The 23,681-nt window shown below is 33.2% G+C and overlaps 3 protein-coding genes across 3 annotated transcripts; 1 reads left to right on the top strand and 2 right to left on the bottom strand.

Annotated features, from left to right (window-relative positions):
• Window positions 1-614: 614 nt before the first annotated feature.
• On the bottom strand, window positions 615-3,609 carry LOC127247065 (nucleobase-ascorbate transporter 7-like). The gene is made up of 13 exons (XM_051268760.1): window positions 3,348-3,609; window positions 3,076-3,173; window positions 2,791-2,967; window positions 2,529-2,705; window positions 2,381-2,440; window positions 2,111-2,295; window positions 1,925-2,021; window positions 1,745-1,831; window positions 1,601-1,659; window positions 1,430-1,521; window positions 1,271-1,348; window positions 1,019-1,179; window positions 615-935 (listed from the first exon to the last, which is right to left on the bottom strand). Exons 1-13 carry the CDS (start codon window positions 3,460-3,462, stop codon window positions 717-719), a joined length of 1,605 nt encoding a protein of 534 aa, XP_051124717.1. The 5' UTR covers window positions 3,463-3,609; the 3' UTR covers window positions 615-716.
• Window positions 3,610-11,432: 7,823 nt separating this feature from the next.
• Window positions 11,433-14,058, top strand: LOC127247832 (S-type anion channel SLAH2-like). The gene is made up of 6 exons (XM_051269868.1): window positions 11,433-11,531; window positions 11,665-11,826; window positions 12,079-12,414; window positions 12,500-13,270; window positions 13,388-13,419; window positions 13,513-14,058. Exons 2-6 carry the CDS (start codon window positions 11,668-11,670, stop codon window positions 13,913-13,915), a joined length of 1,701 nt encoding a protein of 566 aa, XP_051125825.1. The 5' UTR covers window positions 11,433-11,531; window positions 11,665-11,667; the 3' UTR covers window positions 13,916-14,058.
• A 2,969-nt stretch (window positions 14,059-17,027) lies between these two features.
• On the bottom strand, window positions 17,028-23,264 carry LOC127247574 (probable serine/threonine-protein kinase At1g54610). Its single transcript, XM_051269478.1, has 8 exons — window positions 22,387-23,264; window positions 21,751-22,035; window positions 21,326-21,643; window positions 20,768-20,995; window positions 20,207-20,307; window positions 19,783-19,894; window positions 18,033-18,497; window positions 17,028-17,428 (listed from the first exon to the last, which is right to left on the bottom strand). Exons 1-8 carry the CDS (start codon window positions 22,783-22,785, stop codon window positions 17,264-17,266), a joined length of 2,073 nt encoding a protein of 690 aa, XP_051125435.1. The 5' UTR covers window positions 22,786-23,264; the 3' UTR covers window positions 17,028-17,263.
• Window positions 23,265-23,681: the final 417 nt, after the last annotated feature.

The following is a 23,681-nucleotide window of genomic DNA, read 5'->3' on the forward strand; positions in this document are numbered from 1 at the left end:
AATAAAAAACGACAAAAGACAGCCATAGAAATTCACTAGAAATTCATTAAACCATTACCATTTGACTAGGGACACCGTAGAATGTTTAATTAGTTAATAATAATTAGTTATGATATTATTATATTATTTTTTTGTATAATTAATAATATCTATATTTTAAAAGTAAATTTAATATATATTATTAAAAATTAAAATATGTTTAAATATTTAAAAATTATATAGCAATTAAAAAATATATGCAATATGGATATCATTTTGTAGAATATAAAATTTTCTATTATACAAGTAAATAAAAAAATATATTTGTTTATTTATAATTAACGTAAATCAATTTTATAAAAGATGTGTAGTTTTAAATATAGATAGAAATATTTTTTTTTTTTAAGAGAGATGTAGAAATAAAGGGGTTTTAAATGAGTCATTCGTCATAAATCATTTATGATGTTGTATATTATGTAGTTAATTAAGTTGATTTATATTTGTTAAATATGTTTTGATTTAATAATTTTTACCAATAATAGAAAGATATCAATTGTTACGAACAGATAAAAATAAAAATAGTGTGAATTGTGGTGGGACGGAGCAAAACTATCTTAAAAAACACACTCAGACAATATTCAAACATGACATTAAGGCTAGCATTCGACGATGGCGAGGTTACACGGATTGCCGAGGGAATAGAGATGTATGACATCCCTATAAAATCGGGAATTTAATCAGACTGACGGGAAGAACTTGTTGAGATTTAAAGGTAAAGAGTAGAACTCTTCGCTTCGAGTATCGGTCTTGTAAGACCGAAACTTGTCCCACCAATGCATCCCCCTGTCCTTCCTCGTCGTGCTGTCCTTAGGAGGCACCGTGACATCCATAACGAGCGCCACAACCCCGGCCACAAAGGCCTTCGACGAAAAGGGAACATTGATCATATCGTTAAACTGCTCGATCAAATTAGCCAACATTAATCAAACGATCGATCCAACACATGCATACACTACAAATGAATCAACGAAATTCTTACCCATCGGGCGTGCGTGTGGACAGGCGCGTAACCCTTTATCGAGAGATACTCGTTGAAGTACTGTGGCACCGATAGCCCCATAAAGATCGAGAATGCAAGAATAAACTTTGTCCTAAAGCTATTCATGTTGCAAAATTGAAGGTATCCGAGTCCTCCAACACCTACATTGCATCGTTACGACATATGTTTAGAATCTTCTAGCATCTTCTAAAACATTCTAGAATCTTCTAGTATCAAGAGGATATGTCATACCAACATACGCGAACAAAAGACAATAGAGAGCAGCCACAATTGGTGCAGGGATAGAAGCAAATACTGCTCCAAACTTCCCTGAAAGTATATTACTGTTGATGAATAGTGTAAAAAATTATTTAAAAATACACGTAGACAAAATAACGTAAAAATGCTTGCCGAGTATTGAGAAAAATATCATGAATCCCGCCGATATTTGTATCACTCTACGGCTACCAACTCGCGTAAGTCCCAACAATCCGGCGTTTTCGCTGCACAAGAAACGACAAAAAATAATCTGAAAATGGATTCGAGCTTTTTTGTCCAGAGGTGAAGGAAGATTCATCTTACACAGAGACAGATGATCCTGTCCCGGTCCCGAAAATTCCCGAGAACAGTATGGCCACACCCTTGTAAGAACCAACATCAAAGGTTGTCTATGATCATTACATTTTTCGACGAAAACCAGAAGTGATCGAGAGTCATCGTACGTACCTGCCAGCCGACTCCGCGGCTTAGGACAGAATGCGGGGTGGGAGTCGCACTAGCGTATCGCGCCACAGCAATGAAAGCACCTGTGGACTAATCGAACATCGACAAAAGATTATTGTTTTGCGAAACGAAACTTATTTAGTCAACAGAGGTTTAAGGATGTTCCGGTTCGTTTGTAAGAACCTCGACGAGAGTGACGAAGGTAGTCGCCATCATGGCGAAGGATTCCCCGGCGTCAAACGATGGAGCGCCCCATTGAAACGGATAAGGGACTCGAATCCTGCAAGAGGTTTCGAAGAAGATAGCAACCGTAAAAAATTCGAATGTTGTCCAAGACAGGACATACAATTCATCTTGTCTGATTCTCACCAAGGCGCCGCGCCAATAATACCGGCACGATCAGTTCTACATGACAGCTGAGTTGTCTGCCCCGTGTTCTTGTACGCTCCCCCGACAGTCAGCAAGTGAGCGTAGATCCAAACGATAACAACAGTGAACAGCACCGCGAATCTGTCGAAGACATTCCTCCCGCCCTTCATTACATACGGAAGATACTAATACAGGGGCAACATTAGTTAACGTTAGAAACTCCGAAAAACAGACAACCTTAAAACTCCCCGAGATAATATGAAACTGCACCTGCGAAAAGATCACGAGCAAGATAAGCTGAGGCAGCCCGATCTCGATACATTTAGCGAGCTGGCATTGTCGACAACAAGTGAAAGTGATTAGCGTCGAGCAGACATCTCGAGCGAAAGCTGTCTTAAAAGATCGGTGTAAGGACTACCAGAGGAAAGCCTAATTCGTACAAACCGAACCCTGTAAGAGCCACCAGTGGAGCTGTCGAAAGAGGGCTCATAAACCTGGTGACATTGCGCCATAAACCGCTAAATCCGATGACAATCTGAAGTGTCGACGCCACGATCATCGCGCCTTGAATCGCCTTCATGATCTTCCTAAATTTCTGTAAAAATTCCGGGATCAGATGGAAGAAACTAATACTTACAACAGGGATTATTACAAGATCCTCTGAGGTCTGATTCTTTAACCTCTTGAGGATCCAAAACATCGCTGTATCGACCCGCCAAGACAATTGAAAGAGTCGCGGGGACGAATGTGTAAGAGCCTCCTACGACTGCCGGAAGACGAGTGCCAAAGAGTGTCTGAGTTAATGTGTTAAGACCAGCAACAAACTGCAGTGTCTGAATCATTAGAGCTTTCTCTACCTAACAAATGAAAACAGGGGAAATGAATTATCTTTTTATTACATGATGATCATCTAACATCTTCGACGAAAATTAATATCGTATAAATCGAATGTGACGACGACTAACTTTTCCGCCTCCCATTTGAGGAGCTAGAAGGGAAGGTATCATAACGGTTGTCCCGAGCATGACAAGATAGTGTTGGAATCCAAGCAGTATAGCCTCAGCTGATACATTCATTCGAAAAAACATCGATATATCAAATCGAGCAAAAAAATTAAAGTAAGGCATTGCAAGAACAGAACAAGAAATCTCCCTTAACATGCAATGAAAAAGACACATTCAACATCAAGACATAAAGGATCGAACATGTGTAAGAAAATTTAAATTGAAGTACTAACGCCATGGCGGGGGGCTGGTTATGCAGTAAGAAACTCCGGGGAGCTGATCTTTCACCGGATGTGGCTGAAGTTCATCTTGTTTCGGCGGCGGTGCCGCCGCTCCACCTCCGGCCATTAATGTTTGCAATTAACTAAAAATTGCAGAGGTTAAGGATTCAAAACTATGGAGTGAAAGGGGAAAGTGATGTAAGAATGCTGCAGTACAGAAATAAAAGCTTAAAAGTTAAAAACCCTCTTGAAGAAATCAAATAAAGCAAGAAAAAGAATGAAGAGAGTAAAGGGAGTTTAGAAAAAAAAAAAAAAAAGTGGGAATTAAAACCAAGAAATTAAACTATATGCCTTCCCAGGACAGAATCTCTAATTCAAAATGCAGAAAGAATATAATAATTATTATTATATTTTTACACTGCCTATGCATATATTTTTCTTTTGGTTATCTTCTTGTTAAAGATAAAGGTGTACAGCATCTGCAACTTTTTTCCTTAATGCATGCATGCCATGCATGCATAGTGAGACTTGTACTTTGTGCTTTAGCTAGTTGTACCTGGGGAAAACAAAATTCGAATCTAATTTGGATGGTTCAATTTTGATATTCCTTGCTTCACATATACACTTCACCAACTTCTGTTTTTTTAAATTAGCATTTCAAGAAAATTCCAATATGGGGAATCAAAAACGATGAGCTCTACCTGGACGTAGAAGTATTTATATAAAGAGAAGAATTACCTAAAATTAAAAGATACTTAGCTGCCTGACTATATAAGTTTGTATGAATATATATATATATATGTGTGTGTGTGCTCACTTAGGCCTGTGAATTAATTATCTGACAATTAATTATATTAATTAAATATATAACAGATGCAATAATCTTCGTTACTTTTTCTGGAAATTAACAAATTAAATTACTGACCAATTAATCGACAGCTTCGTTCTTAATGTCGTCGAGACTGATGGGTTGCTTCTCACGAAAGCCTTACAAAACTCAAAATTGCACTTCACACCTAAGAGAGAGACAGAAGGAGAGAGAGAGAGAGAGGTGTAGAGTGTAGTGAGGGAGAGAGACAGAAGGAGAGAGAGAGAGAGAGGTGTAGAGTGTAGTGAGGGAGGGTGTCTTTATTTATAAACCTCCCGAGATTTGCAGGTTTAAGAAGAAGAGGGTTTGCTTCTTTAACCTCAAATTTAAAATTTTTATTATTTAGACTCTGTATCTTTAGAAAAAAAAAAAGAAAAAAATTTCTCTCATAAAATATCATCATACATTATATATTAATACCAAATTCAAACTAAAATTTTTCAAACTACATCAAAAAAATATATATATATACCAAAAGATAACAAAATTAATGAACAATATATGTATATGTGTGTGAAATATGGGAACTAAAAACGTATATTTAATAGTATAAAATATTACTTTTATCTTATCGACACATTTCTTATATCTTCTGATTCTTATATTAAGTATGTATATTGTTTAGAAATAATAATTAACATCAAATTAGTGCTAGCTAATTTGACCTAAATATAATTAGACATACAACACATATGTGATAACACATGATATAATAATATATATTTTAGCAGCACATAATATAATTTTACATAAAACAATACTATATTATTGATTTTAGCATAATAAATATGTTTAACCAATACAATACATATATAAAACTTCACGGCATATGCTTCTATATTATACAAAATTGTTCTGTGTTATATAGAACATGCTTTTTATTTAACATTGATTATGTGTGTTATTTGAGTCAAATTAGCATAATAGTCATTTAACCCAATAGCATCAAAATTTCTTTCTTTTTATTTTTTATTTTTTATTTTTATTTTTATCATTTACATGCAACATTGGTATATAAGATCAATACGTATCGAAAAGATGTCAAGGGTTTTAAACCTATCTAATTTATTATACATGTTTTAATGATATATATTTGTTGCATAATATAAGTTTAAAACAAATAAAAAATTATTTCACATATATATGCATATCTTTACGAGGAAGGATCATGTGCTGATGTTATAGTATAATTCAACATTGCTGAATGATATCTTAACCATTCATTATAATCTAACGACTGTAATTAGTCAATGGTACTTTAGTCTTTTCATTCCATTACTTTCTTCTCCTTTGTTTGTAATCCTTGTGCGCTTAATCGATTCTTGCCCTTTTTGCAATCCTTGTGCGCTGAATCGATTCATTGCCTTTATCATTCAAATTCTCACAACCGGCGAGTCCTCTGCTGCGAATCCAACATCAAACTCTCAATCTGATTCTGTTATGAGCCCTAGACATTTTGATTCAAAATTTCTTGCTGCGAACTCTCTCGGCCAACACTTCGATTCAGATTTCTCGCTCAGACTCAGGTTGTGTAATTTGTATAATGTGTTTCTTGTGTTTTCTAATGTGTTTCAATCTTAAGAAAATTTGGAAACTAAGTTTGAGTATCTGAGTAACAAACTCAAAGCAACAACTAACAAAAATATATAACATTTAGACAGATAGTCCCATCATTGGTCTTGAGATGTATAATTTATGTTCCATCTATTGATTCAACTGAAACTTCATCCATATGATGCATTGGAAGTCCATTCTTACATTGAAATTCATCAATGCGAATTAATTGTGGCTTTTCCTATCAACACAAGTCACCAACATTGATATTAAAATTTTCTTATTAGTGCACAAATATGTAAAATTTAGATAGAAGAACTATTAGCTATAAATCAACATTCAAATTTCATTTATTTGGGGCATGACAACAGGCAGACAGATCTTCCTCAATCGCTATAACCAATTTCACGAGCTTACCAGCAAATTTTCCTTTTTGCCATTCAAATTAAACCTCTCCTCAACCCCCAATCCTAAACCCCAACACACATGTATTCAATTAATCCCTTACCTGCCTTGCCTTGCCTTCTTTTTCCCCAAATTTATGTATATAATTTACCGTAATTTACTTATTTGAGTTGTATAATTCAATTAATATTTCATAGTGAATTGCATTGAACTCGAATACTAGAAAGATTACAAAGATATGAAAAAACAGCTATATTGCAGCTACCTAGATATTACAACAGATTAGTGAAATTGGAATGTAATTTGCAATGGAAAAAATTAGGGCAGAAATAGAAACTTTAAGAAAAGGAAGATGAAATAATACAAGAAAATATTCAAGTGAAGCTTTTTCGACAAGGCAAAATGCAATCGCAGTTCATTGGTGTCGAAGATCTCTTCTTCTTCTTCACCGTTTTAGTCTGAGTATCTGTGAATTGAAAGCGATTAGAAGCTTTTAGTATAATATATGATTTATTATAAAATTACATTATTACCCTTCAATTAAATCTCCACCATTAAAAATTAAATACAATTAATGGTGGAGATTAATTTTAGCATTGCTGAAATTAAGGTAATCAGCACCGGATACGAGTCCTATCTTTATCAATGTTTTCAATGTGACATGCAATAATAATGCCAATTTACCTTTGGTGGGTGAGGATCTCGTTCTCGTTATCAATGTTTTCAATGTGTGAAATAATTACGTAGCCAAATACTGCCGATACAATGGGACAAAAGTATCCGAGATTGAGCATGTGATGTTTCTCTTCTTCTAGTTAAATAGGTATATGTGTTATATTGCCTTTTTTTAAGTGCGTCGTATTCACACACTTAGATTTAGTCATTCATTAGCTTCACGATATTATCTAGCTTAGGACAACTTTTTCTTAGTCAACTTTTTCGAAGGCGTACCCAAAACTAGCAAGATTACAAACTAGACGCAGCTGTGTTGGGTCCATTTTGGTTTTTAAAACTTTGGTTTCGATTATACTTTTTTCACCTATTCTATGGCTGCCCCCTAATTATATTGATCCTAGCCATATGTTAGATTTGACTCTCCTTCGTCTTTGCACCAAAAGAAATGATTTCCGCAACTCTCTTATTGCTATTTAAGAGATCTTAGAATTTGTCCGCTCCAATCGCGAGATTTCTTTTGGTACCATTTCCTAGTCGCGTATACCTCATCTAATTCGACGTCGTTTTGCATTGATAGGGAAATCTCAAGTATAGGCACATAGAGTTCTTGCATTCCACATTCCCATCGTTTTGCATTGATAGGGAAATCTCAAGTATAGTCACATAGAATTCTTGCATTCCACATTCCCTTCTTGTAGGATTCCACTAGAAAAGAAAAAATTGAACTGTCAAATTCTTGTAAATCAAGTTGTAAAATATTTTTCATATATGTATATATATAAAATAGAGCCAGGAGATATATTCAGCATTTATCCACTAATGAATATCGAAGAAAATTAATTATATATTTTTGAAATCAGATTAATAGTGATAGAGTAGTGAACAAACATGCTTACATAGAACAATTAAATAATTAGCAATTTAGCACATATTAATAATATTAATACAATACTAAAGACAAGGTAAGCGAAGAGGTCACATCAATTCCATCCATGTCTGAAAAGCCATTTTGATTTAGTTGCTCGATCTGCTCACGCATTAGTCAATTAATTAATATAATCAATCCACCCTATGTGCATTATCCACATTTCCATTCCCTCTTTACTACATATATATAATTAATTCCCAATGGAGGATTATCTCATCGATCAATATGTATATATATCTTCTTCCCACATTGTCTGGCCTCAACTTAAATATATAACTAGTAGGTATTATTAGGTCTACTTTATTTATTTATTTATCTCCTCCTGTGTAGCCATCTATTCGGAATCCACTCGCCTTTTGACTCTTTGATGGCGTTTCGAAAATTTTGGTAGAAATTTAAGATTTTGAGACACCCTATGTATCTATATATCTATATATATATATTCTTTAATAAATAAATTAATTAATTAATTTTACCTTTATCCTTTAATCAATTAATTAATTTTACCTTTGCCTACGCTTTTCCTTTTTGGTATATATATATATATATATATATGTTTGATTTTAGACCAAACGCGATGAAGGGAAACAACTGTAAATGTGTTCTTGCCGGGATAAAAAAGATAGTTTAAAGTTAAAGTTGGTTTTTTTAATTAGGTCGGCGTCGAAGAAGTTTCTTGGATATGATTTAATTCCAGCTACATAAAGCCTAAAGGGTATGTTCTTTTGTGATTTTGCTTGTATAAAAAAGAAGAAGAAGAAGAAGAAAGCACAAGTATATTACTTGGGTTTGCTCTTATGTCAACTATTTTTTTTTTTTTTATATCTAGTATTTTTCGATAAAAATATTTTTTAAATATTAAATCACATTACTATTTAAATAAAAAATAAATAGATAAAAAATAAAAATAAAATTACAAACCAAAACACAACTTATGTTTTAATTTTAATTGAGTAGAGAGAACAAACACAAAGACTTACATCGTCATCAGGTTATGACTTCATGTTCAATTTGCTGACTAAATTATGATTTATTACTTCTCCATAATGAGTATGATGATCGATCGACCTTCATGCATGCTGTATATCTAAGAAATGTTGGAGATGCAACCATGGCTATTAATTTAATAATAATAATAATAATAATAATAATAATAATAATAATAATAATAATAATAATCCTTTATTTATATGTACATTTCGATTTATAGAGTTGTTTGATAATATATGTGGACCACATGTTTATTTATATTTATATATATGTCATGAATCACTCTCGACATATATATATATATATGTAGGCTATTTATTCCATCGTCGTCATTTATTTGACACTCGATGCTTGAAAAGTACTCATGAAAAATATATATATATATATGTGTAACCTAGCTAGCTATGCATATATATTATGTATTTTTTGGCATATTTGACACCGTTAAACAATGAATCTTCATGCATAAATAAATTTGTCGTACTATTTCTTGCATTCGTTAGGCCAAATATTTGGAAAATGTGAAGTCCTAGATTTTATAGTTGCCAAATTTTCGCGAAAGGTAATCTCCCAAAAAGTTTTGTTGGGAGAATAGGTGTTGTATCAAATCACCTTCGAACACTTATTCAAGGGCCAATTCTCGAAGCGTAGTTATCACAGTTATAGCACCCTACTGCCAACTAAATGCATGCATAAATACAAATCAGTAAACGAGATAAGGTTTGTTTACCTGGTTTGGATATAAACAATCATATATCCGGGGATACCAATACGAGAGAAGTTCACTAATCAGTGCTGACTATGAACAAAGACAACTACAGCTCCTTCAACTGTCCTAGCATGGCTAACCTTGGAAATTCCCTCGGCTTATGTTGTCACAAACTCGTGCTGACAACGACCACGGAGTAGAGCTGCTCAGAATTTGGACGTCTCCCCTGATCGGAACTCTGATTTTTTCTTCCTCCAACGAGGTCTCCGGCGGATATAAGTGTCTAACACTCACTCAATACGTCAGAAGAAGAGGGTTGGGGTTTAGAATATTGAACACACTTTCTCTCACTATACTCCACTATCAAAACCCACACAACAACTCTCTCACTCCACACTCCAAAAATAGATTGAAGGATTTCTTGTTCCAACAAGTTTCTCACAGCGCAAGTTAAAACAAAATGTATTGGAAGAAGATCAAGATTGGTTGAGATGTTATATATATACTCATATTTTCGAAAGAAGTATTATTAATTAAGAAAACATATTAGTTAAAATGCCTGACTTTATCAAATTCTCATCTTTTGTAGGATGTTTTTACCAATTTTCTAGATATGAGATTTCAAACAATCGGTTTAATGAGCCGTTTGAAAAATGCATACAAAGATAAATAGTCCCAAACATTTCAAAGGGTGATAAATATTTTATAAGAGGAAAATGAGCGAGATTTAGAGCAGTCAAAATGGGTTAAGAGGGTTGGATTGTAATTTTTTAAGTTGTTAAAATGCGGGCCTAAACGGGCCAACCCTAGTGAGCAGTTGGTTGAGAGTGGATTAGCCTGTAGTGGGGCGGGTTAGCCCGCGGCCAAATAAATATAATATTAGCACTCATTCATTCGTCTCAACTAAATGTATTTTTTTTACTGTCACATTTAAAAATTATAATATAAGTAGTCAAATATTAACATCAAAGTTATTTTAATTTTATTTAAATTACAAATATACCATTATAAATACAATTAATTTATAAATAACGTACAAAGAGTAAAAAAAATATCAAAATCATCTTGTGCACTTTATTTAATAAATAACATATTATTATTTTTAATCTATGAAAATAGATATTTTTAGTTAAGATAAATAATATAAAATTTATATTATCATTAACTTAAATAAATTAATGAATATTATCTACATATTGCTTTTCTTTTTTATCTTATTTATTTCGATTTTTCACCATTTGTTTTGTTCGTCTTCCATTTTATTATTTTATAATTATTTTTATTCTAGAATCTATTCACAAATTCATAAAATTAATTATGATTTATTTTAAAAATAGTTCTTATTATTATTTTTTAAATTCATTAACTTATACTAATATTTAGAATTGAAAATTTTTATATTTGTTGTTTATTTTAAAATATTTATTATTTAAATTCTATAATATAACTATTTTTTAGCTATTTTTAAATATTAATTACAAAAAATATTAATAATATTAATATTTTTAAAAAGCCCATGGGCTAGCCCGCTTAGCTCGCCACACGCAGGTGGATTAGGTTGGATTGATGAAAGTTTGATTCGCTCCGCCGCGACTTGGTCCGCAATCAACCCGCTTATTTGCGAGTTATAATGGATTGTGGATCAATCCGTCGCACTAACATGCAGTGAGATTAAGGGTTAATTGCCAAAAGTATATTAGTATTTATTTATTTTTGTGTTATAAGATGAAATTGTTGATGGTGTATAAGCTGATCTGCTTCTTAAATCTACATATAGACCAGACCAGACAAATTATTCAAACTTCATACTTCTCTTTGCTTGCCTAACTTTTTCTCCCACTTGCTCACAATGAAATCATCTGTCTGCATCGTCATTTTCATTAATGAAAGTTGTTTCTTAACAATTTTTTTTAAATGAAAAATAAAATAAAATAATATTTTCCAGGCTGACGTCCAGTTGTTTGGCTTGGTTACTGATACTATAAATAAATATGCTCCTAAGGTTCAAGCCTTCGTCATAAGCAATCCAACGAACAAAACAAAAAAAACTTGCTTTTGCCATTGGAGGTATGGTTTGCTCTTACATTTAGTTGTTAAGATTAGAGGATAGAAGAAAATGGATTAATTGTAATAATGGATTGGTTCGATTTAGTACCATGTTATGCTTTCAGGTGTATATCTTATCTTGTTTCTTGTTCAGGCGATGCAGACCGACGACAAGCTCCCGAATGAATCATCCATACCGCCGTTGATCATAGCAATAATTTCAAATGAAGTTGCAGGTTTCGACAAAGAGCGCGATGATTCGAAGTCTGATCAGATCAAATCAGCATCATGCATTCGTCCTATCAGCATTTCCTCGGTTAGTTCTATTGAAAAACTATATATAACATATTATTATCAATATAAAATTTAAATTTTTAAGTAAAATAATCATTTAATAAGTTCTATTGAACAACTATATATAACATATAATAATCAATATATATTTAAATTTCTAAGTGAAATAGTCATTTAACAAATGAACTACAAATTTTTTGATTTGAACATGTCTTGTATATATATACTAATTTTTGTTACCTTATTTACCCCTGTCGTGTTTCGTCCACATCAGTCATCGGAGACGCATTCAGTGTCCATCAGCATGCCGTCGTCGCCGGCCGAGGCCGCGGCTCGATCACACCACGGAAACAGAGTTTTCTTCAAAGATGAAGATGGCAATGGTCGGGAAACAGCTAAACCGAAAGACAAACGATTCGACAATTTCAAGACATGGTCGGGAAAGCTCGAGCGACAACTCTCCAATTTACGCGGCAAACATGTCGCCGAGCCCCCCGAAGAAGAAGAAGATCGACAAGATCATCAAACTCATACGCCCCCCGATTTCGACAGATTGCCCGCGGATCGCTACTTCGCCGCTTTAGAAGGCCCCGAATTAGACACACTACGGGTGCGCGAGCGCCGTACTTATTATTTCTCATCGTATATTTCCTTTATAAGATCTTTCATCACACGATCGAACCGGTTTTTTTCAGGCGTCGGAGGAAATAATCCTTCCGAAGGACGAGAAATGGCCTTTCCTACTACGATTTCCGATATCCTCCTTCGGAATATGTCTCGGCCTCAGCAGCCAAGCGATCATGTGGAAGTCGCTAGCGTCATCGGATTCGACAAAGTTCCTCAACATCGGCCATGGCATAAATCTAGTGCTCTGGTTCGTCTCTATTGCCCTCGTCTCTGTCGTCGCTATTACATATACTTTCAAGATAATATTCTACTTCGAAGCCGTTCGTCGCGAGTACTACCACCCGATCCGTGTCAACTTTTTTTTTGCCCCGTTCATCGCGCTTTTGTTCTTAGCGCTCGGAGTTCCTCCGTCGGTGTCCCCGGCATTGCCCCCGCCGCTTTGGTATGTTCTCATGGCCCCGTTTCTTTGCCTCGAGCTTAAAATTTACGGACAATGGATGTCCGGGGGACAACGGAGACTATCTAAGGTTGCGAATCCTTCGAACCATCTTGCCGTCGTTGGGAACTTCGTGGGGGCTTTGCTCGGGGCGTCGATGGGGCTAAAAGAAGGCCCGATTTTCTTCTTCGCCGTCGGTTTGGCTCATTACATCGTGTTGTTTGTAACACTTTATCAAAGGCTTCCGACCAACGAGACGCTTCCGAGAGAACTCCACCCGGTTTTTTTTCTTTTCGTCGCTGCGCCGAATGCCGCGGCGCTCGCTTGGGCGACGATTCATCGGTCATTCGATTACGGTTCCCGCATCGCTTTCTTCATTTCCTTGTTCCTATATTTCTCACTGGTTAGTTCTCCCTGACCACCAGCATTCAAAATATTATATTCAATATTTATTTATCAATAATAATTTCTTATATTTAGAAAATTGTTCTAAAGTATGATTTTTTATTTTTTTTTCCAGGCCGTTCGGGTTAATTTTTTCCGAGGATTCAAGTATGCATCAATATTATTACATTAATAAAACGCAATCCTTTACATTGCATCTAAGTTCGATCTAAAATTAAGGTCAACCTGATTTTGTTACAGGTTCTCGCTAGCATGGTGGGCATACACTTTCCCGATGACGGCCGCGGCCATTACAACAATAAGATACGCGAGTGTGGCGCCGAGCATAGTGACTAAATGTCTAGTCGTCGCCCTTTCCACCGTGGCTATACTTACCGTTGGAGCATTGCTCGTTACTACAATCATCCATGCCTTTGTGCTTAAAGACCTATTCCCGAATGATATTGCCATCGCCATTAGAGAGAGGAGACCCAAAAAATCGCGAAAATGGTATTATAGGAACTCGGGTAGCCCCGATGCAAGCATACTACGGTACCTTAAGTACACAAGTTCAGACAGCAGCGACATCTTCGACGATAAAAAACTTCCAAGCCTCGGTGACCAAGACGAACCCGATCATTGTGCCAAGGTCGTCGAACCATGAAACTTTTTTTTTTTTTTTTTTTCGATCCCCATTATTTTTTAGGGACACGTTAAACTCTATGTGGTAATTATAGAATGAGGTTGAGAACGTTTTTAATCATCTCATAGTTGATTTGATGTAATATAATACGTATTTTACTATAACAAAACATCGTATCGAATACTATTAAAACAAAAATTCTAAGTCTCCAAACTCAACATGAACTTAAAAAGAAATACAAACTTTGTTTTATTAGATATCATTTTAAAATTTTTATTATTAACTTTAAAAAATTCTTTATAAAAATTTATTATTTTATCTCCGTAAAATATTATATTCAATCATCGAACATAAAATACATATACTAATTACATACTATACATACACTACTTAGTAACATTTCTATGCAACAATCAAGTGAGATAAAGCTAACTACATCATTACAATAAAAATAATTATTATATTAAAATTAAAACAGTTAATAAATTTAATTAAAATTAAAAATATTTAAATTAAAATGTAATTAAAATATATAATTTTTTTTTTAGAAAATGGGATTAAATATAATAGTAATTATAAGATAAGATACATAACAAGATTATGAAGTAGGCTATAATGTTTTTTTGCATGTATAAAGGCATTATTATTACTAGCATTATGAATTCAAAACACTGTTTAAAGCCAATAAATGCAATTAAATTATTAATAGTAATCAAATTCAATGTACTCAAAGAGCATGATTTTTTCTTGATTGATTTAAGCCATGCAATGTGATATCTTTTTAGGACTAAATAGTGTAGAATAGGAACATAGCCTAAAGAAAAGTTGCACCCATATATACCCAGCCGTTCGTAAACTCGGCTCGATTCGACTCGATTCGGTTCGATTAAAGCTCATTCGCGAACGTTAACAAGTCGAATCGAACAACATAAACAGAGTCGTTTGGTTAATGAATGAGCCCGAGCTTTGTTCGCGAACGTTTGCGAACGTTCGTTTAAATAATATATTTATTATAAATATTATATATACATATAAAATTATAATTTATAAATAAATAAAATATTAATATAAAATATATAAATAAAATAATTTTAAATTTCTTTATGATTTATATATAAATTTAAAAAAATAAGACAAACGAGTTCGAACGAACTTAATCGAGCCGAACATGAACACGAACTCAAACAACAAAAATTCTTAACGAGCCAAGCTCGAACACTACAAACGAGATCGAAAGTTTAACGAACGAACACGAGTCTTGTTTGCGAACGTTAATGAACACTTGAAATTTGGCTCGACTCGGCTCGACTCAGATCAGATCGTTAACTGCTATATATATATATATATATATATATATAAATCTTCATGAAATTATTGGCTATAATATTATGTATAATTAATGTAAGTATTCTTCTTTCTCCACAGCCTTGGAATTAGTGGAGGTTAGGTTAGGTTAGGTTTGGTACCTATTTTGTGTGTGTATATACATATTTGAAAATTTTGTGTTGTTGGAATTTTGGATTATGATATTTTAGGATAAAAATAAATAAATAGTATCAAAAGTCCAAAATTATTGTCATGGAACAAAGCTTGAATTTTGGGTTTGTATTATTTGAGGTGATAGAAATAATATAGCCCAATATGCTGGGGGACATCTTTTGTTAGTATATTGGGCTGCAGCCCAAAAGAAGAAAAGTAATAATTAATTTATTTTTTTTTTAATGTGTGATATAGAAAATTGTATCCAAATGATAAAATATACTATTATTTTTAGTTAAATATTTGATTTATTGTAATGAATATTTTAAAAATAAAATTTACTTTTTTATTTTTGTAAAAAGTATTTTATTTTATTTATTATTATTTTTAAAAAATCACAGTTGAAAAATATTGTTAAGAGAATAGAAAGCTCCAAATTTTTAATTTTAATGAGTGAATTACAAAATATTATTAAGCCAATAAAATGTACTACTATTCAATGAAGAAGAGAAGTAATAATATGCACAAGCAATAGTGGAATTTCACAATTTCCAGAATTTTGGCTTTTCCTTTTTCTTTTTTTTTATTACTTAGATTGCATTTTTTTTTCTTTTAAATCACAAAATATCACAATTAAATATTATTTAAATAAAAATACAAATTAATAATTATTTTAAATTAATTGCAAACCACTCCCAAAATATCAAATCAAACACCTTTTTTTCATTTTTTATATTATACTAAAAATCAATTTTGCATTAAAACATCACATCAGAATTTTTACTATTCAAATCCTAATTCAAAATCCAAAACTCTAAACAAACACACCCGAAATGTTTAATGCTATTTTTTTAAAAATATAAATATATATATTCGAAATATCTTTTCGAAAATTTTATTATTAATCAATTGGATTAAAACTTTCCAAAAATATACATATCACTAAAATCTTAGTTTTGTTTTAGTAGAAATATATATTTTAATATTTTTAAGTTGAAAATAATCATTAAAGATAATGTTTTATATATGTATATATAACAAAAATAAAAACATATTGTCCATCAATCACACTCAGTCCCAACTAACATCATGACTTACAACATAGCAATTGATAATGAACCAAAAACTCCTCTGCACTAAATGAGATATTAAACATTTACGTTGACTTTTGAAATTGCATTTAAATCAGATCCCACTCAACATCACTATCTCAATTGCCTGTTTTGTTTGTAGATTTTTATTTTTAATTGTAAAAATTTAAGTTTTAATAGTTATTTAATGCGCTATCAATATATATTGATATAATTATTTGAATGTAATAATTAATTCTTAGTATAATATAAAAAAATATATATATTTGATTGGTTACTTTTTAATAATAATAAATAAATAAAATTGAATAAATAAAAATTTAGTAAAAATTCACAGAAGAAACCTGTGTCTAAGATAATATAGACACTAGAATTTAAAGAAAAAAATCTGATTGGTAAATATTAAAAATCTAGTACTAAACTTAATTACAATATAATATAAACAATTATAAATTAAGTTAATTAATTAATCTAATTAAAATTAAATATAAATTTTAAAATATGATTAAAATATATAATGAAAAAAAAAAAAAAAAACCAACATAAAATATAAAACAAACAGAGAAATAGAGAATGTGACACTATATTGTATGTCTATTTACAATATACAATCCTTTGAAATAAACCAAACCTTGAGACTAGAATTTATGAACCAGAACCAAAATATACACAGGGGAATATATTTTTGCATCTGTATACGTAAATGTAATGTGTATTTTTGTATGTATTCAACAATGTAGCACAACATTCTAATGGAAGAGAAGAGACATACACTAGATGGGATGTTGAATGTGTCGTCTCATGTAGGTCGAATTCTACCACCTCTACCTTTCTCATGCCGCAGCCGTCGAGCAGCTTCTTGGATCCGGCGATCATGCTCTTTGAGCACCTGCTCGATATTTCTTGACGGGGCAAGTAAGGGACCCGAAAAATGGGGCTGTCTCTCTTTGAGGGCATGACCATTCTGATCAGAAGAAAGGTTTGATACAATGTAGGATCAAAATATGTTAGCTAGCGCACAATACAATGAAAAATCGAGAGAATTCTTGCAGTAAAAACGATAATATTCAAGAAGGGCAGTTGTTACAATGCGACTATTCAGAGCTGTCACATAACACATGAGTTATATAGTAAATAAACCATCAGCAAGTGACAATAATCCATATTAATCTCGGCATATGAGAGATATGTTAATACTACATAAAATTTGTCTGCCTATCTTCTAGAAAGCCATCGCCAAGTAATGTTTTCTTCAAAGAATTCCAAAATAAATTTGTCTCAGACTCACCACACATCCCAAAAATAGGTGCTGATTTGATTAAAAAAACACCCTTAGGTATGAGCACAATTTAGAATATAATGGCGTAAAATATTGTCCAATTTTTCCAATACCATGAATCAAATAATTTTCTGTGGTGAAACAAAACATCTCTCGTCTCCCCCTCGAATAGATTGTGTTGACATCTAATAGTTTCAGTAAGGCATGAAAGAGATTCGAGGCTCATCGTTGCACATAAAACCAAAGTAGAGAAAACATATTAAGAATGCATGTGTTTCAGGAAACTTACCACAATGGGTTCTTTCATATTATTTCTTCCAGTTTCAGGCTTTTCCAAACCAGAAATTAGTGACTTGTTTCCTATGTCCTGCCTTCCCATGGTATTCCGAAAAGTCTCTGAAAAGCGACCTACTTGATTTGAAGCTTCTGCATTTGAAGAAACAAATTTGCGCTGGGACTCCACAGATGATAAAACCCTTGAGGACACCAGGCCTGGTTGTGAATATAAACTGCTTCTTGTCGAACCAATGGAAATATCATCGTATTTCCTGCCCGACAAATCTAAACCGACCCCTGGAGCTAGAGGACCTGAATGGGAAATTCTCACTGGGGGGTTATGCATGTAATCTTTGTACATTTCTTTCAAGTTGTGTGTAATCCTCTGTGAATCATTGAGAATACCCGAAGCCATCCCCTCCTTTCGCGTGTTATATGATTCGTGTCCATCCTTTGGATTTGCATACCCATTCTTCCTCTGTCACATTAACCAAACTTGTAAACGACATCATTTTGGTATGTGCCTCTATAACAACGAAAGGTAACAATTGTTCTCAATACAAGGCGACCTAAGACAATAGTAGCTTTCTAGTTGATATACTCAAGTTTGTTTATTCTATTACTCGTTGTTTGGAGTTCAATTATGCACAAAACATAATAGAGAGTTAATATGTCTACAATCAGCGGATTAAAACCATTTATTATTAAGCGTTAACATTTATACATAAGAAGATACAATTTATATAACTCAATACCTGAATGCAAAAGAAACACATACACATCTTACTACAAACCTTGAGTATAATAGAACTATTTCATATAAAATCTAGTAGGTTATCAATAAATGACAATAGAAGAAACAGTCCCAACAAGAAATTTCTAGAAAGACCTATTCAATTTCAAAAAGAGGATCGAGAAACCATTTTCAGTATGAAAAATAATTCTCTGGGTATGCCTCATTCCCGCATGCATTAAATCCTTCATCATAATATGGGAGATTTTTGTACTTTTTACTACCAATGGCAAGGCAATGAAATGGAGATTCTTACACACGATGCTCAAAGACGGTAGCAAACCTAACTAACCACCATGATGACTTCTGAAAGTTTGTGGGCAATGAAATCATGCCAAACAGAAAACTCAATCTACAGTGATCTTAATTACCCAGTTCCGAAAAACCAGGCAGAAATACTCCTTTGCTCATTAGAGCTTGACATACTTTACATAGACAACTGTTCAGGACATTATATCATATATAAAGAATACTTATGTTTAATTTGAGAGAATAGAAACTATTGATAAAAATTGACCATTGGATAAAAGACCATGAACAGAATGGGAATATAACTTGAGGAATTGGTTACTTAAAATTAAAAATCAAAACATATTAATTTTGGAAGCCAAGGGATGATATTGATCTGGAAGAAATTTGCACTGGCAGAAATTATGAATCCAACTAATAACCGAACACTACAGGTTTCATTGGTACTTGAAGGAGCTAACAAAATAGGATAGCACATCCTAGAAGATCAAGTAAAGTCTTCGATAAGATGCTAATGAAAGAAAGACAAGGCTCACATAGGCTATAATGATATACCATGTACCAGTTCATATATTAAAGTTTTGGCGTTTCAAATTAGAGTAGATTCAAAATTTTAAGGCAAAATAAGCAATTTCAAGAGTATCTTTGAGTGTTCTTCAAGATTAAACCATGTAACGCCACATTACAAGTATTGTTGAAGTAAGTATTGAAGCAATCTTACATGTGACTTCATGGACTTCGTTAAGTCAGCATAAGCATCAGGTGCATAAGCAGCCCGCATTTGTTTAGATCTTTTTGAAATATTGTCACCCTTCTGTCCTTTACTTTCTTGCCTGTAATATCGGTACAATAATACTGTCAAAAAAGACTACAAAACAAGAAGTTATTTGAAACCTTCAGCAATATCCCCACAAAATATTCACGAACAAATGCAATTGCCAAGCTAATACGGTTACATGATCATATCAAGTAGTTGGCATTTTTTTTTTTTCTTTCCTTTTAAGTGTGCACCTATAAAAGCATAGGTTACAAGGTGTTCATTTCAAATTTGAAATATATAAAAGTGAAGTATTATAAAGCAACACAAAAATTGGAAACTCATAAATACGTTTCTAAAAGAAAAGATAAAAGCTCTAAGTACGCACCTCCTTCCTTCCTCTTCTCGCAATTTTGCATCTATCTCTTTGCTTGGAGGATACTTGGGCAAACTTGATGGATCGCAAGCAAGTGGTTTTGTTTTGAAGAACTATAAAAAAGATTATGAATAACTTTTACATACTGTTCTCCAATGGATGTGGATAGATGATCTTAAGCAAAATAATTTCTGAATTTCTATATAAACAAATACTGAAAACAAGCAAAGGGAACAATGAAACTCACCTCTAGCAGATGCACAAACAGTTATTTAGTTTTATATTTATAACCTAAGATATAGTTAGTATCACTGATCATTAAGCAGTATAAATGTACAAACAAATGCCTTCATTCATAATTCAAATGAAATGAATTATTGAATACGAGCTTCCTACTCTGCTTTGTCACGCCAAGTAAATCATACATGTTATCTGTACTCTGCATATAGAATTTTTCTTGAATAAACTACAGGCAAGAAGGATTTTAGAAGGAGCATTTTAGAATACGCAGTGGAATCACAGAACCGATTGCATTTTTATCCATCATTTCAATTTGAGAGAAAACAAACTCACCTCACTCTTAAGAGCACTAGATGCAGTTCCCCTATCTAAAGGATCAATTGCAAGTAAGATCTCCAAGAGTCCAACAGCAGCAACAGGAAGATCCTTAAAAGTTTCAGAAATTCGTCGTCTGTACGACTGAAAAGGCTTAAATACTGGTGTATGAGGTAACTTCGACCTCCGCCAATAATCCTCAGAGGGAGATCCACAGAGCTTGAATATTTTATGCAACTGCTCAACCTATGTAAGGAAAAAGATAATGTCATGGATTCCAGTGTCATGAAAGATATTGAGAAAATTAACATTGAAGTTCATTTAGAGAATTAATCCCCGACAACTACAACCAAAAAACTGCAACTATTACTGGCCTTAGGTAATGTTTTTAAAGTCCATTTAGGCAAATGTAATGTAGAAATTAAAAAAACATGACCAAGCTACTTCCCTACAAGGTGAGAACAAATTCTGAAAAAGAAAGAAATTCAGACTCTGACAATCAAATTGAACTTTCCATGTACTGATGCATTAAATATATCAAACAAATCACATAATGGAAGTGGGTACAAATAATACCTCAGTTCTTCCGGGCATGATTGGTTTGCTAGTATATAATTCTCCAAGAATGCAGCCGGCACTCCACAAGTCCACTGCCACTCCATACTGAGTTGCACCGAGCAGCAGTTCAGGAGGCCGATACCATAAAGTCACAACACGACTTGTTAGTGGAACTTTCTGGTTGTTGTCAAAATAACTTGCTAATCCAAAATCTGCAATCTTCAAGATACCGTGATCGTCAACTAATAGATTGGAACCCTTAATATCTCGATGTAGGACACCATGAGCATGACAATGATCAAGTCCACTCAGTAATTGTTGCATATAACACTTCACCTGAAAGATGCAATACAGTGATACAGAAGGCTATGCATTAAGTTTGTGCTGCTCGTTATTTAGGAATAACTTTAAAAGAACAACTAAAAGAATTCAGCAAAGCATACCTGTGGCTCTGTAAACTTGATGCCAGGAAGTGATGCAAGTCCAGTAAGATCATGTTCCATATATTCGAAGACAAGATACAAACTCGTAGATGTTTTTGAAGTCACTAGCCCTTCTAGTTTAATAATATTTGGGTGATCAAGACGTCTCAAAATAAGGATCTCCCTTGCCATAAACTTGACACTTTCGGGATCCAAATTATCAAAACGTACTTTTTTCAGAGCAACAGATTTATTGTGCAGAAGATCACGACCCTTATACACACTGCTGTAAGTTCCTTGTCCAATCTGCAATAACAACTGGCATCAATAGTGAACCAAAACAAATACAATAAGGATATACACACACTCAGTTAAACATCTTTAGCCTTTAAAAGAATAATGTCTGAGAACTTCAAAGAAGCTCAAAGTAAAACATTGTTCACTGATTTTTCTCTCTTTTAAGGGTACATACTACTGTTCTGATTCAAATAGTTCCAAGATTACGAAAGACTAATTAACTATCTTACACCTAATTCTCGCTAATTAATGGTGAATTCCTTTAACAACAAGCTTTAACACATTCAACATATGTTATGCAATAACTGAAGAATCCAGATTTCCTACAAAACATTCAAGAAGCAAGATCAATAAAACTACCTTATCAAGTTTTTCAAAAGTATCGGCTTTCCGTGGAATCCATCCCCTGATAGCTTCCCCCCCAACTGCAACTAGCCACGACGGCCAACCCGCCGCAATCTGTTCTCCTTCTACAGCTCTGGGGAGCCTCCTAATTTCTGGAAAATTACTCAAACCTTCAGAACTCTCCACTTCCTTATCACAATAGTCATCCCACACCCTTCTAGACCCATTAACTTTCTTATCATGTTTTACACCCTCATTTTCCAACCTCTCCTTCAAAGCAAAACTCTGAACCCTTCTGGAAGAGATCGATTGAGCCAGGCGCAATTCAGACGTCCTCCTCAACAATTCTCTCTGCTTTGCACATTCCTCACCATTTTTAACTGCTGAAGAAGGTTTCCCACACACACAGCCCATAATTTCCCCAATTTATTCGCCCAGCAGCGAACAAATCCAGCCAATCCTCTACACTTTCAACTAACCACACCACAGCAATTTCCACATAAAACAATCATGATTTTCCACAACACCCGCCATCACTAGTTCATTCCAATCAAACACATATGCATACATATACATACAAACACCATAATCCAGTAAACTACACAGAACTCAATAAAATAAATGCAACCCTAAATTTCCCCAATCAAACGGTCAAAAACGATCAAACAAGAAAGTAAAACCCAATAAAGCGCTTCTAAGAATGAATTCGTTCATGCACAGATAAGATGCAGACTTTTCGGCAGATGAATCAAAAAATTAAAACACCAAAAATAGCCCGGACGGCAAAAGGGTGAATCACAAGTCAGAAGAGGAACAAATGATGATTGACGAATTCTCCCATGAGATTAAAGACAAGACCTGGTCGTCAAGAAAAATTCGTTAAGCTGTACTCAATTTATATTTTTTGACTGTTCAACGCGCTTATAGTCTTATTCCATTTAATGAACAATAAATCTATATATATATTGATATTCTTACTTGCATGGTTATCCGTATACTTCTTTCAAATTTTTGTATTTTATAATTACTAATTATTTTATTTTATTTTATTTTTAAAAAATTTCAAAACTTTAAAAGCGTTCCAATACATAAACACGCCTTAAGATTAGTTGTAATATTTTATATCAGTTTAAATATTCTATATATGTGAAAAAAATATTAAATACGACTTGAATTATTTTACTTGAATAATAATATGATTTCGTTTTTTTAGGGTAAAAAAATAAAAAAATGAAAAGGCAAGAAAATATATTGTTTAGCGTAGTCAATAAAAATACAAAGCCAAATGGGGTTTTACGTAAATATTTCAA

The sequence above is a fragment of the Andrographis paniculata genome, unplaced genomic scaffold (genome assembly GCF_009805555.1).
Source record: "Andrographis paniculata isolate CXL003 unplaced genomic scaffold, ASM980555v1 Contig32END, whole genome shotgun sequence".
Classification (NCBI taxonomy): domain Eukaryota; kingdom Viridiplantae; phylum Streptophyta; class Magnoliopsida; order Lamiales; family Acanthaceae; genus Andrographis; species Andrographis paniculata.